We start from the raw sequence: 24,357 nt of genomic DNA, 5'->3' as shown, positions 1-24,357 counted from the left end.
ACGAGGTATTGGGATTCTGGACTTGAATTCTCATTTCGTACAAAGTCACCAACCGTGAAATTCTAGCAAAATCTTTTTTAAATATGATTTAAATGAAGTTAATCATTCCCTGCATGTCTTGATGTTTTGCAGAGAGTTAGAATTGATTTGGGGAAACCCCTCTGCCCGGTTCATAGCCCATATTGCCCGTGCTTTACTTGTTCGATGTAAACATAATTTATGTTACAAATGTACCTTTTTCGTACCCTACACATTACTTCAAAACTATATAATTGTATAACTTAGTTTACATTCGGCTACATACATAATTCCCTGAGTATATGTTTGTCACAGTTGTAATGTGGTATTCATGTAGATAAGAAACAACGCTGATTAGAACTATCCTGGCAAATGAGGCGTCTTATGTTCTTGTTTGCCGGTAGCGTTCTACTTTTTGTCGGCTATTCCAAATACATGTAAGCGTTCTCCACAAACATGATTATAAACATCAATTTGTTCAACCTCATAACTTCATGAAAATGTACAAGTATAGTCTTAACTGGGGAACTTTGCTGTATTAAACACTGTACAGTTACCGATAGGACATTTTATTTGCATTAGCATTACGTCTATATAGAATGAGCTTATTTTACGCAATCTGTATCTATAATATTAAACAAACCTGTTTTATCTGGCAAAACATAGTTCCATTTTGTAAAAGTAATCTCAGATTTAATTGATTTATTTACAGAAACATGTTAACCGATTTATGCCTAGCGTCTAGAAAAAAGGCATTGGCAAACAGCGTAGACCCAGAAGAAAAGCCGCATGATGCGGCGTCTCATCGGGGTCTGCGCTGTTTGCTTAAAGGAATTTCTGTAAGAAATATTGTAAATATAGAAATAAAAATACTAGACATTTCTAATTTTGGAAATAAATTGATCCAATTTAGAAGGATGGGAGAGTCCACTAGGCATAAATGGGTTAAACAAAGTATGCGCTAACCGAACAGACCTTTGGAAATTGTTTGTTGGGTTGGGGAGCGAACGTCGTTTCTCAACCCTCTAAATCCGCCTTTGGTTTCGTATCTTTTCCGGTGGATTGGGCTTTTGAGTTTGTGAACAAATTAGTGTAAATCCTTTCAAACATTTGCATGACACAAACCCTTATGTGAGAAAATAATGCCGAGTCACTGTAAATCTACTAACACTTTAACGCAATGCATGTATGTATTATGTATTATATACTGTTGTTTTATTTGCTCGGATAGAAATTCATAAAATTAGCATTCCGATTATAAAAACTTTGTTATTGTAAGTTGAAATATCAAAGACTGTGTTCATTATACACATTTTAATATACGGAATAAAAGTATTAGCAGAGTAATGAAAATAAATCGAATATATTGTTATACTATTTACATGTGTAAATTATAAACATAATATGCCTTTAGTATAATAGATAAAAAAGTAGTATCTACACAAAACCAATACGTTTCATAATACGTGTTAAACACTTTCGAAACATCGATTATTCAATTCAAGTTTACCCTTCAGAATAGATTCTAATCTACCTATACAGTGTTGCTATTTCCATCAGCACAACAGTGACAAAGCATTACAAAGACGTTTTTCACAACATGAGTATTCAATTGTACTATTATTTACATTTTGGTACACAAAATATGCCGTTTCCGAACACGAAAATGACTTGCTATGTAATATTCGGCAGTTGCTATAGTGACTGATGTTGTATTGGGGTAAATGTTATTTGCTGCTCTGTGTACATGTACTGTGATTAAATGAAATGAGAAAGACTTTCACCCTTAAAATTAACGAAACAGTAAAGCTCCTCAAAAGTTATTAACGTGCAACATGACTTAATTGGTGCCAAAATATGTGGGTTTTTTATTAATTAAATAGCATTCAAACACGTACGAGCATACTGGTATCAAGTGATGCATACACATACACATGGATTCTGTCGGACTGTACGATTATGTTTGGTGGTTCGGATTTAAACAAGCATGTATCCAATGGTCTCGGATTACTGTCTGGTTATTCGGATATTGTAGAATATGTACCCGATGGTCTCCGCACAAGGTCTATAGAAGGCGGCCAGCAAGGTGTTGAAGATCCTCCGCACGCATCCCAACTCAATGGCGAAGGCTTTCAAGTAGGGCTCGCAGCACCAGATGACGCAGAAAGAGAGGATGGCGAAGTAGACACCCCAGTAGATGGCGAGTGGGAGACCACACAGCAACGAAACGATTCTGTACGTCCAGAGCTTCACGTTGGTAAACAGCTGAAATTGTAATATTTAAAATATACATATTCGTATACAAAAGTAACCTTTGCTAGTAGATCTTTACTAAGACTAGTTGCTGGACAGGTTTTTGTAGCATGATAGTTATATATATAAAGTGTAAAAAGCTGTAATTGATAGTCAACTGGATATTTATCTGACTATTTAGAGCACTACTTTATTAAATATACGCCATAATGATAAACACAGTTAAATGGAAATCAGTCAATTCGGTTAAGAGTATCGTTCATTTTAAACAAAACTGCATATTCTCTTTTCGTTTACCGCGAATACTATATTAAGAAAATACAAATCATTAATATAAATTGATAATAAAGTAAGGCATAAAATTAGGGTAAATTGAACAAGCCGCGAACAGTACTACGAAAACTATGCATAGGATTTACGTAAGTATTACTCTGTCAGAGTGATTTCTTTGCGTTATTTAACAATTTCAAAGCAACACAGATGGTCGGTTGTAAATGAGTTTAGTTATCGAATCAGTTTAGCTTGTCTATCATGTCAATTAATCGACTGGCCAATTTCAACCAACATAACCATTACTTCATCGTTGAGCATCTCGATAACAACACAATTTGCAAAAATATACTGCATTTTTAATCAAAGACTTTTGAGTTTGCAAAACGTCAGTTATTTTAGTTTAAGTTTATTTGAACATATTTATCAAAGCTCGATTGCATTTAAATTACTAACTATTTATTTGAAACGCTCTCGAGTTTTTTTGTTCATATACATGTATGTTATGCTGATTTTTTTTCTGAAATTCACTTAACGTTTGTGTTCTTTATTTCAGAAACAAACTTGATAATGAACATTTGGTTTCACAACATACATACCAGTGCTCCAGCTAGGATTTGAAAAAGGCAGGGGGGACTTTTTTGTCAAAAGGACACTTTGGACGCGCAGTATTTTGTCAAAAGCGCACTTTTAAGCGCGCGAGCGTTTCTGGAAGCTTCCTCTTATATGTTAATTTATATGTTATTAATAATTGTTAGAATATATTATTCCCATTATAATTAAACAATTCAAATAAAATATCTACAATGTGGAATAAATTAATTGCAATGTATTGTTATAAAGGATTTATGAATCATCATATGTTTTTTGTTTTTGTTTTTTTTTTAAGGGCAGGAGAGGGCACAAGGAAGGGCAGGGCGGAGGTTCTGGAGGGCAGGGCGGTGCGCCCTTCAATTTAGGCCTAGCTGGAGCACTGCATACTTAAGTGATAACTTGATTTTGTTTTAAAATCTTCCATTAGACAAGGTCTAAAATCACCGCCATACCCTGAAGGCACATGTCCACACACAGTCGAAGGAGTAAACGCTTTCATCAGGCTCCCCGAACACGTCGTGAAAGTGGATCTGAAGGTACACAATGATAATCTTCAATATTGATATTGAGAACATGAATTACTTACCAAAGGTGGATACCTAAAAGTATACTCCTTGTCCTCTATAAAACCATCAAATATTATCAACGATGTTATCAACGATGTGCAAAACAAGGCGAATTAATAGAACTGATTTGTGCAACCCTCATTGTTAGACCTGATATGTGCAACCCTCAATGCTAGACCTGATATGTGCAACCCTCAATGCTAGACCTGATATGTGCAACCCTCAATGCTAGACCTGATATGTACAACGCTCTTTGCTAGACCTGATATGTGCAACCCTCAATGCTAGACCTGATATAAGCAACCCTCAATGCTAGACCTGATATGTGCAACGCTCATTGCTAGACCTGATATGTGCAACTCTCAATACTAGACCTGATATGTGCAACCCTCAATGCTAGGACCTGATATGTGCAACCCTAAATGCTAGACCTGATATGTGCAACGCTCATTGCTAGACCTGATATGTGCAACGCCCAATGCTACACCTGATATATCAACGCTCAATGCTAGACCTGATATGTGCAACCCTCAATGCTAGACCTGATATGTGCAACCTTCAATTCTAGACCTGATATGTGCAACGCGCATTGTTAGACCTGATATGTGCAACACTCATTGCTAGACCTGATATGTGCAACGCGCATTGCTAGACCTGATATGTGCAACCCTCAATGCTAGACCTGATATGTGCAACGCTCAATGCTAGACCTGATATGTGCAACGCGCATTGCTAGACCTGATATGCGCAACGCTCATTGCTAGACCTGATATGTGCAACCCTCATTGCTAGACCTGATATGTGCAACCCTCAATGCTAGACCTGATATGTGCAACGCTCATTGCTAGACCTAATATGTGCAACGCTCATTGCTAGAATTGATATGTGCAACCCTAATTGCTAGACCTGATATGTGAAACGCTCATTGATAGACTTGATATGTGCAACGCTCATTGCTAGACCTGATATGTGTACCCAGATAGGCTTGTTGGCGCATGCTACCCCGGATTTTGTTTCTAGACCGTATGTAGTGACTTATAGAGAATCCACATAATATCAGTGCTATATTGGAAAAACATTACGCAAAAGCTAATTTACTCTTTAAAAAGATGTGCAGATATTCAAAGATTACACATTTCTAAATCAAAAGTAATTTTGAGCAGTTCGCAGCCTAATCAAGTTCTTTCTGAACTCATTAAAAGTCATATATACTGGTGAACAACAATCACAATATAACCTGAACAGCATACGAGCATTTCGCTGGCTGTTTAATGCATTAAATGGATGGTTCCGAAAGAAAAGCTAATCAAACACAAGCACAAATGTTCTGTTGATGAGCGCTGTTCAAGTGTCAAGTACATATTCCCTGTCTAATGCCCTTTCCCATTAGATATCTAAAAGGCTTCAACCAGACAGTTTGTATTTGCACTGCCTCGGATAGCCTTCTATATGAAAAGGTTTCCATTAACTGAATAGCATGGTTAACTTTCTACCGTCCGTTCAAAATAATATTTACATTTCCTCCACTTAAGTTCTAACAGTATGCTCGATTCGCTCAAAATGTAATAAGCATTATTTGAATATATCGACCTAAATACAATCCGAGTCGCAGTGCGATGTTAATGTTTAACTAAGGAATGTAGATGTAAATCTCAAATGAAACGGTGAACGTTAATAGTAGTTGTGAGATGGTCTATAGGGTGTAACATATTATGAACCATTATCGGAATGGGGGCCATGTTACAAAGGAAATAAAATTACATGTGTTATTTATGCATCGCACTAGTTTAAAGAGTGTGACAGTTGAACGTTTTCGTCAATCTGTTTGCTGACTATGATGGTTTTCGATCAATACTGTGTTCTTGTTGTGCCCATTTGTTTTAAGCTAATCGCTTATGTCAATATTGGTTTTACTCGTCCGTAAAATGACCTTAAGCATCCGCCCACACATTTTGAACTTATAATCACATCGATATAATAACTGCCTTAGTGATCGTAAAGTTGTGTTCTACCTTGTACTATATATTATGATAATACTTATGTACTTTATGAAGTATATCTAACAATAAAATGTAGTATGCATGTTGATCTTTTTTATGTTTTGGCAAGCTTTGCCTTTGAAAGATGCAATCCTCCCTATAAGAAACAAGAAACCGTCGGAGACGGGTGATGCTCCCCAAAGGTTTTTTGTCACAATATTGCACTATATATTCAGATAAAAGGAAACGTCTTGAGGGCACAGTAGTTGGTGGGACAAAAAAAAATATAGAAAAATTCAAAGGGCCATAACTCTGTGAAAAATCATCCGACCAGAACCCGCTGATAATATGCACATCTACTCTTTGTAGTGAAGCTTCCCATAAAGTTTCATTGAATTCCGGTTATTAGTTGCTTTGAAATAGCCCGGACAAAAAATGTGCACGGAATGGACACACGGGCGGACGAAGCGGCGACTATATGCTCCCCAAAATAAATTTTGGGGGAGCATAACAAAAGCAAGTGCAGCCTAATAGCGGTGTGTGAATAGGATAGAGCAAACTTTTAATTATAACACACATGCTATACATGTCAAACGTCGTGTTAATTAACATAAAGTAGAGTATAGTCCTGTCGTAAGTAGTTACAGCCGGGAACATTATACACCACTGTGCCTGATGACAAAGCAAGTTGAAGCCGCTGCGAGCTAAACCATCAACAGTCATGTGAACTCAACTTACCTTTGTTTCTAATTACATCTAATAAAAAAAATGTACATATGTAGGTAATCAAAAAATGCTTTAATATTTGTTTATGCTACACAAGTGATTTGCATTCCGCCTACCCGCATATCCTCATGCAAGTGCTCGGGATCCCTGTTGTTCTTTAAATCCACGTTCTGTCCCTTAGTTACATCAGCCGTTGTCACCCTCTGTTCACCTACCGTCATCTTTATTTCAACTTCAGACATTTTTGAATACTATCGCAAATTCTTGTTTATTACAAAAAAAAATGAGAAAAAAAACACGAATATATACGAAATATTCTAGTATGCACTTGCTGACTTAAAGGGGCCTTTTCACAGATTTTGGCATTTTTTAACTTATTCATTAAATGCTTTATATCGATGAATGTAAACATTGGATCGTAAAAGCTCCAGTAAAAAATCAAGAATAAAATTAAAAAAAGGAAAAGAACATTGCCCGGAACAGGTTTCGAACCAGTGACCCCTGGAGTCCTGCCAGAGTCCTGAAGTAAAAACGCTCTAGCCTACTGAGCTATTCCGCCGAGTACACGTACTTGATGTAATTTATACCTTATATAAGCAATCTTCGTAGTTTCACAAAATTTAACGACAAAAACAGAACTCTCCAAATTATTCAATCGTTTCGCGTTGCAACGCTTTATAATTTTTAGGTTTTTAAATCGTCAAAAGATGCATATAATGGCTATATTAGACCATGGCAATTGTTCAGTATTACTGTTTCCTCACAATTATCATAACTAAAACGAAAATTTGCGAATCTGAAACAACTTTTTTCAATTTTGTCAATTTACCAAAGCGTGAAAAGATCCCTTTAAATTGATTGACTTAAACAAGTTAAATTGATTTAAATATCATGGCGGTGTGTCTTTTGTTACGTAGCGCTAAAGTCACCCTCAATTTGATTTACATTAAACGTATTTTATAATTCACACTTTCAGATCCACACAAATATTCACACCGTTTGCTCAAGTACTGCACGACTTAAAAATGAAGCACTATCTTTTCAATCAAACATTCGCGACATACAACCCCTCCCGCTCTGACTTAGTTATTGGAGAAATTGGACCCATTATCAACCCCAAGTTTACACTTGCTTTCTGGTTAAACATTCGATTGAACTTTACCCAATGCATGAGCAATTTCGCAATCTATTTACCACGGAACCAGTCAATGGAGTACAACTGTGGTTGACAGTAGCAGCATATTTAAGATAGATCTGATCAAGCCGGGTTGTTTTGACATTTGACAGTGTGTGGGCTGTACTTATTTTGAATAGGAAACCAGACCTCACGAATTGCGTTCCTCTGAACATAGGGAAAGAGACTGCGTGCGATGAATTTTATAAACAAGAACACTATTTTTTAAAGATATGCAGAATTAATTTCGTTTTGTTTATTGGTACGGGAAAATGAGTTATATCAATGAGATCAGATTCTTAGCTGCCTCACAATCACGTCAATTACGCGTTGTGGTAGTTCGGTGGCTTATTTCTCATTTTAAGATAATAAAGCATAATAATAATAATAATAATAATAATAATAATAATAATAATAATAATAATAATAATAATAATAATAATAATATAATAATAATAATAATAATAATAGCTTTATTTACAGAAGGTTACACAATAAGACAATGACACATTATACATATTATGCAGATGATATAATATCTAAAGATAATAAAATTATACAGAAATACGGTGTGTAATGAAATATAAACAGATACGCATACATAAAGCATATTGTGCCAATATGCCCAAAACAAGCGCCATGTCTCATCATAGTTAGTCCTTAAATAGTATTATAACCCAGAAGACCCGTAGTCGAGTCGCATAGAGGATAAACTTTTGGTTTTCTGTCTAACGTTAAATTCTGGTAATGTTAATGGTACTCTACAGTTCAGATGGTAAAATCAAACAATTCAAGGCATTTACTGTCACTCTTAAAACATGAAACCAATATGTGACCAAGTACCTGTAACTTTTAAAACAAGTGTCACATCTCATTGTAATTACACCGACAGTGTAAACGTCCTTAAATAATGCAGCATCATGCAAGAAAGGCCTATCGATCGCGATACAACATCCAACGATAACTGCACATACTCAATGTGTTGACAGACGTACGTAATCAGAAAATTCAAATATATGTTGTCCGAAAATATAAGAAAAACAAGACCGTTATTGTGATATTTTATGCGTAATATAGGGTGAATTTTATTACATGCAATTAATAGCTCAAACAACTGTTCAACATGATCGAATATCATTTATACAATATGCGTAAAACATTAAACTTATTATCTCTTACGAAAAAATAAATATGTAGGCCCAGTTTATTTCTAACAATAGTTGTATTTAATTTTTCTCGTGTTAACTGAATAAGACGTTCATTTTCGCTTATATAATGCCAATTGTGTTCAACTGTATCACAAATGTATAATATACATTTTAACAAGTACATGTTGCACGCTTTTCGACATAAAAACTAAAGATGCATTTTCGTGTATCAAAAAATTCAAGTGTGTGACTGAAACCGATGTTTTAATTTCATGTATAAATGAACAATTATTTACTTTAAATATGAGATGAATCGAGTCTACCTGCACATTTATTTTATCAAATACACAAAAAATTATCTTTAAGTCTCAGTTTGCTCGTGTAAAATTTCAAACCATATTTTTAATAATGTTTTGTCGTTCCTTCAATGCAGTCCAATGCAAACAAGTGATGTAAACGGATGACAAACAATTCGTATCCGGTTGTCCGTTTGTGATATCAAGATACTATCCGGTTGTCCGTTTGTGATATCAAGATACTATCCTGTTGTCCGTTTGTGATATCAAGATACTATCCGGTTGTCCGGTTGTAATATCAAGATACCATCCGGTTGTCCGGTTGTGATATCAAGATACTATCCGGTTGTCCGTTTGTGATATCAAGATACTATCTGGAATACATCGGTCGACGGCTCCAATCAGCATTAAACAAATGGTGTATTTTTTACGTACCAAGCTTTTTGAAACTTGTTGTTATACAACTTGTTTTTGTTATAAACATATTAATCAATTAAACGTCTTATGGTTCACAGTATCCGGTAATTACATACACAAATATTAATTCAAATCCTTATAACAACAAAAACTGAAACTTGAGCTGCACCAGCAGGTCGGATACCTCATTGTAAACACGTAGTCCCTTCAAGATGGCAAAACACGCAATTAACCCATTTATGCCTAGCGTCTAGAAAAAAGGCTTTGGCAAACAGCGTAGACCCAGATGGGACGCCGCATCGTGCGGCGTCTCATCTGAGTCTGCGCTGTTTGCTTAAAGGAATTTCTGTAAGAAATATTCTACATATAGAAATTAATATACTTGACATCCCTAATTTTTTAAATAAATTGATCCAATTTAGAAGAATGGGAGAGTCCTCTAGGCATAAACGGGTTAAGGAACAATCACACATGAAAGAACACAACTGCGGTCGCGCATATGGACGGCCAATTATAAGCAAAGGGGTTTGATCTGGTTTTAAGAAGCTCCAAACTTCACACTTTACCCGTTATTCACAAAACATTTAAAAAAATGAATTTATGTCTACGATAACAGTACAAAATAAATAGCAATTAAAGAGAGTAGATTGCATTTCAATGAAAATTAATTAATTTGAATGTTGCGTGTAAACCGGATACAAAGTGGTGAATCTTTCGGAGGCATCATGAAACATAATTTTGCGAGTTAACCACAACTTACATTTTCGCAATTATTGATGGACCGATTCGCGATGTCAAGTTTACACTTGTTTAAATAAACAATTATTGCGATATATGTAAACACCCTCTATCTGTGCACTTTGACATCAATGTACAGAACGAAGCTTCAGATTGTTTTCTTCATTTCATTGAATTTCATGTGGCTGTAGGCATTGGATATCTGACAATACGCTGTTGTAACTGTTTGGTCTTTGTACTTGTAAGAATATTTTCGGCTTGTTGATGTATAGTGACAGGTAAACGAAAGTCTTTCTAGACCAACACTTAATAAATCAAAACAAAATTTAATATAAAACTTCCAATTAAATAGGTTAGTTTCAGATTGCTTTTGTTAAACTTTCCTTGAACCCGAATTTCCAATTCAGATGGTGGAAATCAAGCTCTGTATGCACCTCAAAGACACTTGTTTAGCCGTGTTCAGGATTTTCAAATGTCATACCGGGGTCTGATCGCGCCTTCTTTAGTTTTAGTTGCATTTTAAAAATGTTAAAATGTTACACGATGCACCGTTCATGTTTCGCATCAATGGCTTTCTTGTCATATAATGGGCTACGATGCATCAATATCCCATTGCGGATTTCATAAACGAGTTTGGTATTTACACTGACGCTGACGGTGTTCGATATGAAAATGTTCCGATTACCACAATAGTGAGATTGTTAACTATCTATTGTCCATTTACCCTTCGTCTCCAGTATTTGAATGTGTTGGACATTGACTCAACCAAAGCGCGGTGAGATCGTCAAAGATATAACATTTTCTCAGCTCTGTTTGTTTAGTTCAACGCATGCCTTAAATCTTGTTATATAAGTGCTAACGCTTCGTTAATGCAAATTTTGCATATGTATGAACAAAGATGTACAAGAAGTACCATATTGATAGCTAATAAAAAACTGGAGCACATGCGAAAGCCTGAAACGTGCGTATACACGTGCGTTTTATATATATTTATTTTTTTATTTATATATATAATATATATAACAAAATAAATAAATAAATATATTTATAAATTTATACATTTATTTATTTAAACATAATATTTGATTGTATCCGAGCAGTGCAATTTTAGTGTTCAGCTACGGAATGTATATTTTTATTTTTAATGAAACTATGAGCTTATATTTTGTTTGTGTGATGTCCTATAGGGCGTCGCGTCGTATGTATCAAAATCGGAGTGGGGACGATGATAAAGAGAAGAGATAAAGTTACAGGTGTTATTTGTCTTTCGTATCAATTCAAACAATGTGATAATGGACTGTCCCCGTTAATCCTGTATGGACCAGGATATCTTGCTAGATGTTTTGGATCAATATACTCTGTTACTGCTGGGATATTATACTAGTAAACTTCTAATGGCTGATGACAAAGCAACATGACGTCGCTGCTAGCTTAAACAGCAACATTCTTGTAAACGCAACTTACAGTTAGGAAAACACAAAGTTGTTTGTTTCTACATACATCTACATAAAAACCATGTAAATATGTCGGTTTACCAAAATAATTCGTTAACTTTTGTTTAAACTAACAGAGTTGTTTGCATTCCGCCTACCCGCATATCATCATGCAAGTGCTCGGGATCCCTGTTGTTCTTCAATTCCACGTTCTGCCCCTTAGTTACATCAGCCGTTGTCACCCTCTGTTCACCTACTGACATCTTTATTTCAATTTCAGACATTTTGCACAACTATCTAAACCCAAATATTGCTTATTTCTTTACGTATTTAAAGTATTAAACTGATTTGAGTATCCTTGCTGCGTGTGTATTTACGCTCTATTACAGTCACTCTCGTTGTGATTTAAAATAAACGTGTTGAAAAAAATTCACTTTCATATCAACATTCCACACAAATATTCACACCGTTGGCTCAAGTTTTGCGTGACTAATAAACGGAGCACTATCTTTTCAATCGAACATCAGCGACTCACGCCCCCTAACGCTCAGATTATTAAAGTAATAGGACCCATTATATTCGCTAGGTTTACACTGGCCCAGTCGTCAGACTGTCATTTATTACAATGACCTTTTACCCAATACATGGCCGTTAATCACGGGCGCCACCTCTTTTTTTTGCGATGCATAAATAAATGAGCCAATGCTACTTCCGAGGTGGCGCTAAGGACCAGATGTTTTGAAATTTCACAGATGATTCTTCAAGATGAGTAGGTTTTATATGTTTTTCTAACATATTTCGAAATATTTTTAAAATCGTGCAATGTAGTGCGATTCAACGGAGATTAATTCATCCAGAAATGTGCTTAAACATACAATCACAATCCATTTGAAAACTTGAGGACTTTTATAATTTGTGGAATGGTCGAGTTTTCGAAAGCAAGTCGTTGTGTTTGTTTGTGTGACGAGCAAATTTCCATCCGATTAATTCGCGAACTACATCAAACGATTGCGTTCAACATATACTAGTTGCTGCATGCACAGACACATTGTCTACTTGCAGATTTAATATGTCAAGGAGGTGGAGCTAAGTACATGAGGTGGTATGATATTTGAATCATCAATTGTTTCTTTTCATATTTATTTTTCAACGAAAGTACTTAAACCCAAATCTCTAAAGTACAAAAACACATTCTATTAAAAAAAACAAGATGTAAGTATGTACATGTATATATATATATATATATATATATATATATATATATATATATATATATATATATATATATATATATATATATATACATATATATTATGAGTAACCAACTCAGTTAAGAAGTCAATAACCTGAAAAAAACTATTGTACGAAATAAATCCAAAATATGTAATATTCAAGAAATCCAATAACAAAATTCTCAACATTCTAAAACTATTTTATGTAACAAATGTGTTTAAACAATAAAACAATTCACCAAGTAATTAAAAGATGTATTTTCTGCTTGAAACGATGAGTTTTGTCCCCTATTCCAATTGCTTCATTCACTTTAAGGTAAAAGTCAACCATTCTTAAAAAGGCTAACATAATGTCGTTTAAAACTACTAATATCTGCCTAACATAGGAAAGCTTCGGCTTTAATCAGTATCTTTTTGTTTTTTAAACTCAAGTTTCTTTCCAGTTGCGTAGTATATTCAATAACAGTTATCTTCAAGTTCTCTTTGCAAGTCATTTTCTTCATTATTATGAAGACTACTTTTTGATAAAATTTCGCTGTGATCGAATAAAAAAAGATCGAACAATAAATCGGCACAAAAAGTGTATTTTCGGCATCAAAAATTTAAATAGCTGAAAGTGTGCATTGACGCCACCTCCTGTCATTAGCGTCACCTCCTTGACACTGGCTCCATCTCTTTTGGAAAAACACCAAATTATCCATTAGATCGACAAGAAGCCAATGTTTCTGTGGATGAACAACTTATATATGTTCAAAGCAATTGTTTGATATTGTTAGCAATTTCATTTGGTGCACATTTGCTGGTCATACAGGCAAAATACATCAATTTTCTTTCAAAAACATCACCATGTCACATCTTGTAAAGGCCATCACGTTTCCAAATGGGTTGTTATTTAGACAAAAACACACGACAGTGCTGTGCCGGACGTCTTTAATCGGCTCGATGCCAAGGGCAAAAGGCCCTCGTGCCGTTATGTCGGCAGCGGGCCGATAATAAACGTCCGGCCAAGCTCTGTCGTGTGCTATCGTTTGTATAAAATATACTACTATTTTGCTCCTTCCCTAAAATTTATTACCGAACAAGCTATCCGAACATTAATTGTCATTCAATTGATTACGCAATTAATGACGTATATCATGTGACGCATTTTTTGTTACGAAACACACCAGTTTTAGCTAGACTCTGTGTTTTAGGGACGTGGATGGTTTTTATTTTAACAGTTAACATTTTTTAAGAATCCAACGAATCCAAAACATATTTCGATTTGTTTGTTTGTCAAGCATAATTTGAATCTTCGATAGGAATAAAATTATTGTAATCGCTCCGACAAGTCATTGGATTTCATAAATCGTGTTTTTGGTGACAGCGGTTTGTATGATTTGACAGAAAACAGACAAGCACATCGTTGTGATTGCAATATTATAAGCATCAGATAAAAGTTGCCATCGAGGTAAGGGTGCCTTTTGCTACAAATTTTGCTGTTTGAGGAATCCTGTCAAAGCTACATTAAAGTATGTAGAGGCATCAATATTGTGTACAGAAGAGCTCAGTTTAATTTGATATTTGTATTATCCAAATTGTGTGATAGGTGTCATTATAGTTCCGTTCGATTCTTTCCTTGAGATGAGTTTTAGTTTTATTGATCACCGTTGGCCGAGACTGAATGCGGACGCCATTTTGTTCAGTTGACCCCGCGTGATCCGATTCTTTTCAGATATGAAAAATCTGCACGGCTAAGCGGGCCAATATAATTTTTATTGGCCCGCTAGAAACAAATAACGGCCCCCTCGCGACGTCATTTTGTTACTATGTATAGTAACGATATGTAATAATTTTATTATATGTTTCCGTACATGTGTGTATGAATAAATCTTCGCTGAATCGCACTTCATTGCCCAATTTTAAAAATAATGCAAAATATGTTGAAAAAAACATAATACAACTAACTCAATATGTATAATTATCCGTGACATTTCATAACAAAACGTCCTTAGCGCCACATCGGAAGATGCATCGGCACATGTATCAATACATCGCGAAAAAAGAGGTGGCGCCCGTGATTAACTTCCGTGGAAAAGCACAACAACAGAACCCGTCCACGCAGTGCAACTGCGGTTGACAGTAGTAACATATTTATCAGGGAGTAGATCGTACGCAAGTAACTGTTTGGGCGTATGTGGGTAAAAATATACATGGTGTTTAAATTGGCGACCAACGGCTTTATTTTCTATGCTTTCCATCGAACTTTTGAAAGGTTTGTACATATACCATACTTTTACGACATGCAATACTCTGCGAATGATGGGGGTTATTGTGCGCGATAAATAGAAAACTAGAAATATATTGTAAAGATATACGGCGTTGATTTTGTTTTGTTTTTGTTGGTGGGTGATAATAATTATATATCAATATGATCAAGAAATTGAATTATGTTTCTGCGATGTTCTTAGCTGCAACGGACATCATTTACTGCTTAAAAACATTCTGGTCTGAAGATAATTCTAGTGCTAAAATAACAATTTGGAGACTGGCTGACCGCGACCTGACCTTGATGCCGTACAAGATGGAATGCGATGCACTCAAAGAGAGGTTATCAATCCACCTCTGGCAAGGCGGCTTTTTTGGGCGCCTGTACCTAAAGGCTATGTTCTCATATTAAATAATTACTACAATTTTGCAATCTGTGTTATTGTTTATTTCAGGTCATACAAGTATCGTTTTTCCGTATACTGATATTCGTGCTGAATGTACTATTTTAAATTGTTTTCTAAATTTAACGTTGAAAATGTTTATGTATATTTTTTAACAAGCCGTCGTTCAAGCAGAGGCAATGTGAAGTCACTTAAATCCATTTCATTGCAACCAGCAAGGTATCAGGGTCAGTCCGCGGTCAGTAAAAGGGTCATTATATAACATAAATGATATTTCGTATTAAATGACGATATTCGGCGATATAATTACGGTATGTCAATAATAGATTATTAATGTGTTTTCAACTATGGCATGATAAATTCTTTTTTTGCTTAATTTGACAAGAAATATTCCAACATATTGATCAATTTTGTAAGCACGATTACCGAAATTAATAATCGAATCAAATAACAATGTCCGACAAACCACTAGAACTAGTCTCTTCGGAGAACGTGCGTATAAATATTTCAAGTATGTACGGATTATGCGCGTGTGGTTGGTTGACTTAAATCTTTTCATTTCATTTCCATTCGTCTTGTGTATTTCTGCTCTGTTTCTATAGATATATAATCATTTATTTCATTTTATACCAAATAAGCCACGAAATGTGTCTTATTACCCCGTAATCGATTTGCATGTGATGCAGCTAAGAACTGCGCAGAAAACGACATTCGCTATCTTTGATCTTATTGATATAATTATTTATCTTTCAGCAACACCTATCACAATCAACGCCGTATATCTTTTAAAAAATATTTCTTGTTTAAACTAAATACTTGTGAATATCATGTTTGAATGTCAATTATGTTAACAATTTAAATATGTTTTATTTAAATATTGGAAACGGAACAACAATACTTGGAGATTGTCCGTTTCTTATTTAGCGCAGTTTTGCTTTTTAAAATTTTAAACACAAATATTTAATGCATTCGTTCGAACCTGTAGGAGGGGAATTTTCATAAGATTATTTTGGATAACAAAGGTCGAAAAAGGTCAAAACCTGGGTAAGACATCTTCTCCGAAAACAATTCCTAGTTTATGTAATGTATGTTCTCTCGTGCAGGGTAAAAAGCCACTCTTTGTAGTTAATTATAACTTAGAACATCGCCTTTTATATATATTTTAAATATTGCGTGGAGTTCAATTAAAATGTACAGTGATCGAATCGATGTTAAAATAATATAATTATTTAAGTGCTGTTCCGCATATAGTTTGCCCTTACACTGATTAATATTACATTTTATTTTATGCTTTCCGATGGTTTATAGAGAAATATCAGTGAATTAAAACTGATATTTCACTGTTTCAAACAGTGAAAAATAACAGTGAAAATTATCGATAATTTTCCGGAACTATTTTTAGATATCTTTGGTTTACCCATTGTGACCCCCAAGGCCGACTACTCAGCATTGAATGTTTATATAAACATACGGATATATTTAGCTTCCTTTGAAAATACATGTAATAGCATTTCGGGGCGCCCAACGCGGAATTATATTGTCCAGAATGGCAAAAATACAACAATAATCATTCATAAGCATAAAATAAAAAGAAAATGTGTTGGATTTGGTGGAATATCGATTTTAATTCACTCGTGATCATAGAAAATGATATTTTCACGAGTGGCTATATTCCACCAAATCAAACAAATATCCTCTTTCTCTCTTGATCCCTTCGTATGAAGGTCTTTCAAACATTACATTTCATTAAAATGAATTTATATTTCAAACATTTAATTACCGTAACACTTATGCAACTCAATAGGTACTTCTTACACTGTGAATGAACACAAACTGTCACGTGACCACAAAATTCAACGTCAGTAGTCATTTTATGACAACAAACAGCCACGCAAGGTTGTTTTTTTCCTATATCTTTGCTGATCATCCTCTGACTTTCATACGACCTAGTGCACGCAATATGGCATGCATATAGCTTTCGATCGGTATATCACGCGTTTTGTGTTTTGCTCTGGCTTTCGAGAACACTTCGACACAAATTTCCATTTAAGAAGCAAACGTCTGTAGTAAAATTACAAAGAGTCAGTGTTCTCGAAAATTAACGATAACAGAACTGTCTATGCTTTACCGGACGAACATACATTACATATGTCTATGCATAAACAAGCAAAAATATCTACCGGATATAAAATAAACGTTAAAAGAGAGAAAACAAATATGGCAATCGTCAGTAGTACGTTTAGGAATGGCAAACGTCAGTAGCAAAATTATGCAAACGGCAGTAGACAAATAAATGCAGGCGTATATTTGTCGTTTGTCGTTTTTTAAATACACATGCAAGCATTAGAAAACGAGCATACTTTACAACGCACAGGTGGTTAGAGTGTGGCTATGATATTAAAGGGATCTTTCCATGTTTTGGTAAATCGACAAAATTGAAAAAAGTTGTTTCAGATTCGCAAATTTTCGTTCTAGTTGTGATATTTGTGAGGAAACAGTAATACTAAACATTTACAATGGTCTAATATAGCCATTATATGCGTCTTTTGACGATTTAAAAATCTGAAAATTATCAAGCGTTGCAACGCGAAACGATTGAATAATTTGGAGAGTTCTGTTGTTGTCGTTTAATTTTGTGAAACTACGAAGAATGCTTATATAAAGTATAAAATACACCTCGTATAGATACTTGGCAAGATGGCCGAGCGATCAAATTGGTTTTTACTCAAGGACTCCGGGGTTCACTGGTTCGAGCCCTGCTGCGGGCTACTTTTTTTTTCCTTTTTTAATGTTATTCTTGATTTTTTACTGGAGCTTTTTAGATCCAATGTTTACATTTATCAATATAAAGCATTTAATGACAAACTTCAAAACATGCCAAAATCTGTGAAAAGGCCCCTTTAATAAGTGAAAACATCATTATGAGTGAAACATAATCAAATTATAACGAAAAATCAACGTCTCTGAAAAACAAATTTCACTATCAAATATATGTATAACAAGGTATTCAACTCAAAATTACCCGAAAACAGGGTGCATCGCTTTGAACAGTAATAACTTCATTAATTGTGCAGCCATTTTCCATAAACATGGTGTTATTCAACGCAGAAATGAATTGCATTTCTGGAAATGTACATATCTTGCAATATGTTTGCAAATGCTGGGCCAAGCATGGCCTTATAAATGATTTCAGATAATTTAAATAAGTTTGTGCTCTGTGAAAATGGGGATAAATGCATTTGCGTAAATTGTCGTCCCAGATTAGCATGTGCAGTCCACACAAGCTAATCAGGGAAGACACTGTTATGCTATTTGCTGTTTAAATTAAGTCTCTTCGTAGCAAAAATCAAATTTAGGCGACAAGAGTCGTCCCTCATTAGCCTGTGCGGAATGTTCAATGAGTGATGCATTTTATACTTTAAATAAGCAATCCTCGTTGTGTCACAAAATATAACGACAACAACAGAACTAGCCAAATTATTAATTCGTGTCGCGTTGCAACGCTTAATAATGTTTAGGTTTTAAAATCGTCAAACAATGCCTATAGCGGATATTATAGAGCATGGTAAATATTCAGTATTACTGTTTCCTCACAAATATCATAACTACAACGAAAATTTGCGAATCTGAAACATTGTTTTTTTTTTTCAATTTTATCAATTTTCCAATCGTGAAAAGGTCCCTTTAAACGTCGGTAACACTAAACATATTTTGCTTACATACAAACTTGTGCCTGTCGCCCGTTGATAACTCGACGGAAGCGTAAAAGCTTAATCGCGTTACTTAGTATGCCTGTTGTTGCAGCTTTATTCGATCCCTTATTAATCAGATGCAATATGTGACCATGTCTCAAGCCAAAACCAACGTGATCGTATTTATACATATTTCTGACATTGATTCATTGACGTTAATTGTACAATAAACTGAAGTGCATAGTTGTCATTTTGAATCGCTTTAGTAGATTATCATTTAAAACACTGAATTAATAAAAAAGAAAACAAACTCTTGCCATCATCAATAAAGGTTTTTAATGGTTGACCCAACACTTCATTGCAAAGCCCCGCGTGATTAAGTTATCATATATATTCTGCCACTATCTATTTTATTCGAAGTGCTATCTTTACTAGGTTTACTAATTTGCACTCGACTGTTACCAGTCGTTTTGCAATTAAAGACAGCGCATGCCATTAATGATGTCATCATCATCGTTATCATCATCAGAATCAAAATCATATCTGCATCATAAAAACCATCTGCATTATAAGCCGTAAAACATATCCTAGACATAAAAAAAGAAACTATGGATGGCGAATGACACTTTACTGTGTTATGTTCACAATTATATACTGCCAAAGATCAAAGTGTTAGATGGACGTCCAATGTAGATTAACGTGTCAGGTACTTGTTACTTGTCATACTCTTTTGCTGGTGGAATTTATTTCCTTGTTGTAGATCTAGTGAATGCATGCGCCAGGATTAAGGAAGCATACTTAACATTGTCTGGCGAACTGGGTTCAACTTTAAGCACCTGTATTTCCGTCCGGGGTTGGTGGGTTTTTAAGAGTTTTACCTCCGATTTATATCTATATTCCCGTTAGAGGAATCAGGGTCTGTTGTTTGCAATAAACAAAACACGATGACCATGTGTATCTATGCAATAAAGGCTTTTATAAAGTCCAGATTAATACAGTGAACGCAAACAGGAAACGTGTTTTGAAATGCGGCGCAAATATTTTTCTTTCCTCAGACATGGGTCAACCATATCATGTCTTACTTAATTTACAAACCGGCCCGCTTAAGGCTTATTCATAGTATAAATGTCATTGGCGTGCGGTTTAGCGGATGGGGAACCCATGTGGTGTCCTTCGCAGCAGATTGTCGACATAATCACAACGTTTTTGTATCGTTTTTGTATCACATACCAAAAGAAAAAGAACAGTAAAAATCAGACAGCGAAATTACTCTTCTGGCAAAAACGCATATGGAAAAAAAGCGTTATAAACGCGAAACGATTCAAAAATGTACAATGCTTCTGTTATATTTGTAAAATATCGTTAGGTTCGTTTATCAGTTAGTTAAAGAATCAAATGCTTAAAATTCGTCTGTTCGGCTGGTAAAGTTGTCTAGGTGATATCTTAAAATCCAGACGACACTTAGACGAGTATTAACGGGGACAAACACATTTTATCCTAATTTATATACTTTTTTTTACAACTCTGCACTTTTATGTTCAGATGGTTCAATCAAGCCAAATACCACAATGTGACCAAAACAAGTGCGATGTCGCATCGAAATTAGCAACAACCGACCGTTTTGAAGTCCTTTAACAACTAGCCCTATAATCGAGAGAACACTTGTTCGAATCCAAAAGGGCACATATTTTTTGTTCAGATAGTAAAATCACTCAATTGAATGCATTACTGACACTCTTAAAAATGCAAAATCTGAGACCAAGTACTTTACATATAATTTCCATATCTAATTGTAATAATCAACAACCGACATTGTAAAAGTGCGTACAAAATGCAGCATCGTGTGCGAAAGGCCTATTAAAGGGGCCTTTTCACGTTTGGATAAATTGACAAAATTGAAAAAAGTTGTTTCAGATTCGCAAATTTTCATTTTAGTTATAATATGTTTGAGGAAACAGTAATACTGAACATTAACCATGCTTTAAAATAGCCATTATATGCATCTTTTGACGATTTAAAAACCCGAAAATTATAAAGCGTTGCAACGCGAAACGAATTAATAATTTGGAGAGTTCTGTTGCTGTCGCTATATTTTGTGAAAATACGAGGATTGTATATATAAAGTATAAAATCCAACGAGCATTGTAATCGGAAGAATGGTCGAGTGGTCCAAGTAGTAGACTTTTTACTCCAGGACTCCAGGGGTCAGTGGTTCGAGCCCTGTTGAGGGTTACCTTTTTTCATTTTTTTTAATTTTATTCTTGATTGTTTACTTGAGCTTTTTGTATCGAATGTTTACATTTATGAATATAAAGCATTTAATGACAAACTTAAAATCATGCCAAAATCTGTGAAAAGGCTCCTTTAAGCCCGATACAATATCAACCGATAGCTGTACGTATTAAATGTTTTATCGATGTATATAATCGAAAAATTCAAAAAGACATTGTCACAATTTAAGAGCAAAAACATAACCGTTGTTGTGATGCTTTATGCTTAATGAAGATTGTTTTTGTAATATTAAATAGATATAAAAATTGTCAAAATGATCTTTATCATTTATAAAAACAGCAACACACAAGCAACATTAAACTTAATCTCTCAAACTAAATCTTACTAATATATAATTACTAACAATTTTTCACGTTAAAGAATGTTACCTTCATGTTTCGTCAAGACATTCCTGATGTCTATTTGGTTTAAATAAAATTTTAAACTGTTTAAAAACTACTTAAATTATATATAATAAAAACGTGATCAATTATACCCTCAAATTATCGTGCAGGCTTTCTGGATCTCTGTTTTTTAAATCAAGGGCTTCCCTCTTCGTGATATCGCCAGGCGCAACTCGTTCTTCCCCCACCGTCAAACGTACTTCCGTCTCGGACGCCATTTGGCGATAGTCTTTGATTTCTTTAATTTATTCCGTTGTTCTGCACTTGGTTAAAATTGCTCCCTCACAATACAGTTTTTCGTATTTACCTTAAGTTCACGGGTTCATAAGCAGTAAAGATCCCGTATACACTTTTATTAAAACAGTCCATATACAGTAACACTTTCCTTAATCTTTTATCAGTTCTTTTGCATTTTCGCTATCAGTATGTAGCTTTATTTAAATAGTTGATTCACAATAACGTTATCCGCGTTGCCCTGCATTAAAAAAGTTCTTAAGCAGTACTGTTTCCTTTTCTTGATTAAAATAGTTCATACACAGTTAAGCTATCGGTATTAACACTTGTTAAAATAGTTGCTTAACATCAATGCTTATACCCAATTCACCATACAAACAATTTTACTTATAAAACGTTTCCACCTTGTGCTAAATACCGTACTTGCATACAGATAGCTAATTCAACGCAAAGTTACAAAATGCCCAGGTTTGAAAATACTTATTTCACGACTGCGCAATTATCATGAAGTATTCCATTTATCATTGCAGCGCGAATACGCTCGTGGTATCGTCTTGATAACCAACGAGCAGTTTGTTTTTAACAGGTCAGCGTATTTCCTGTGCTGAAGAGTTGTAACATCTCTACTCGGGCAGGTAAATGTTTAACTAAATGCGCGAGTTATAATGTATATACATGTATTTGGTAATTGGTTCGATGCCCTCCTTCGTGATTCTGTGTGTATTCTGTGCAGTTTCTATGCTATTTGTCTATATTCTTTTTTTCTGAACGATCAAATGCCAACTTCACTAAAACTAAGATCCAAATAAGGCTTTATTGATGTTCAAATAAGATAACAAAAATTATTTACTCGTGCTCACTTATTAAGAAGTACATTTCACTAATATTATTCTCAATATAATCAAGTTTATCAGTAATGTACAAAGAAGACAAAATAGCATGTGTATCTTGCATACTTTTCGTCGTATACTAATGATGCATGCACGTGCATCAGCAATTGTAAGTGAACATGAGTAACCGGTGAATTAACCCATTTATGCCCAGTGGACTCTCCCATCCTTCTAAATTGGATCAATTTATTTCCAAAATTAGGGGTGTCAAGTATATTTATTTCTATATTTAGAATATTTCATCAAGAAATTCATTTAAGCAAACAGCGCAGACCCAGATGAGACGCCGCATTATGCGGCGTTTCATCTGGGTCTACGCTGTTTGCAATGCCCTTTTTTCAGGACGCTAGGCATAAATGGGTTAATGTCATATTGTAAAAATTGCTTGCTTTGAGAATACCGGTAGATTCATCGAGTCTACCTATACGTTTATTTAAACAAATACAAACATTTCATCCATAAATCTCGGTTTCCTTGAAAAAGAATTCCGCAAAAAAATAAATAATATTGATACATCGTGTCGTGCTTAATGTCCAGTTGAATACAAATAAGTGATGTAAAGGGATGCCAGATTTCGTATCAGGATATTTGTTTGTTACATCCGATTATAGATCGGCAACATCGGCACGCTTAGTCGAATTAGTCAATTATTGTAGTCACGTTTACAATCCAATAATAAGTTCTAGTAAGATCGCTTATAATAAATTCTAAACAACTAAATTACTAGAATACACAAAAATCACTGGTAAAGTACTATCTTTTTCACATCATAACAACATGCAACATCTGGTGACGGCTCCAAACAGCATTTATCTTTTTGTGCACTTTGTCCTCCCCCTCCCCCCCCCCCCCGCTCCGTTCCAAACGTTTTCCGGCATGGTGTAAAATATAAAAAAAATGCGTAACAAAATGAACGGATTTATCATATAAAAGTCTTCCGGTAACTTAGGTTTCCAATTATTTATTGACCGACCTTTAAAACACAAAGTGAAACATCTGCTGAACAAGGGATTACACTTCATTGTATCACGCAGTCCTTAAGCTATAGTAAAATACGCAAATACACAACAAACACACACAGATGAACACAGCTGAGGTCGACGCATAGGAACGGTTAATGATCATCATAAGGGTTTAAACCGGTTTTATGATTCTGCAAACCTCACAATTGGCCCAGAATTATTCACGCAACATTTTGCTGACGAGGCGTCAAAGTAAAATACACAAAGCGTTTCAGTTCAGCGACTATTGATGGACCGATTATTGATGTTTACGCAGGGTAACCCAAATTAAACAGTTATTGTGATTAATGGAAACACCCTTCTTTCTTTGGGCCGTTTTCCTTAAATCATTTGGAATCTGCACTTTGTG

At 34.8% G+C, this 24,357-nt stretch overlaps 1 protein-coding gene across 3 annotated transcripts; it reads right to left on the bottom strand.

The window, feature by feature from the left end:
* Positions 1–1,317: 1,317 nt before the first annotated feature.
* LOC127857223 (caveolin-1-like) lies at positions 1,318–22,623 on the bottom strand. Of its 3 annotated transcripts, none has more exons than XM_052393646.1 (3): positions 21,955–22,623; positions 3,588–3,665; positions 1,318–2,283 (listed from the first exon to the last, which is right to left on the bottom strand). In XM_052393646.1, the coding sequence occupies exons 1-3, from the start codon at positions 22,078–22,080 to the stop codon at positions 2,026–2,028; spliced, it is 462 nt and encodes a 153-aa protein (XP_052249606.1). In that variant the 5' UTR covers positions 22,081–22,623; the 3' UTR covers positions 1,318–2,025. The 3 variants fall into 3 exon arrangements, with proteins under 3 accessions (XP_052249606.1, XP_052249599.1, XP_052249613.1); XM_052393639.1 differs by lacking the exon at positions 21,955–22,623 and adding an exon at positions 11,771–12,226; XM_052393653.1 differs by lacking the exon at positions 21,955–22,623 and adding an exon at positions 6,523–6,742.
* Positions 22,624–24,357: the final 1,734 nt, after the last annotated feature.

The sequence above is a fragment of the Dreissena polymorpha genome, chromosome 1 (genome assembly GCF_020536995.1).
Source record: "Dreissena polymorpha isolate Duluth1 chromosome 1, UMN_Dpol_1.0, whole genome shotgun sequence".
Classification (NCBI taxonomy): domain Eukaryota; kingdom Metazoa; phylum Mollusca; class Bivalvia; order Myida; family Dreissenidae; genus Dreissena; species Dreissena polymorpha.
This window is presented reverse-complemented; position numbering and strand designations above follow the sequence as displayed.

Bases quoted from the DNA above. Each gene is read 5' to 3' on its own strand.
- LOC127857223 (XM_052393646.1), bottom strand. From the start codon at position 22,080: ATGGCGTCCGAGACGGAAGTACGTTTGACGGTGGGGGAAGAACGAGTT. The intron at 3,666-21,954 runs GTATAATTGATC...GTGTACCTTCAG, and splicing joins GCCTGCACGATAATTTGAGG to ATCCACTTTCACGACGTGTT. The intron at 2,284-3,587 runs GTATGGCGGTGA...TTACAATTTCAG, and splicing joins TGTGGACATGTGCCTTCAGG to CTGTTTACCAACGTGAAGCT.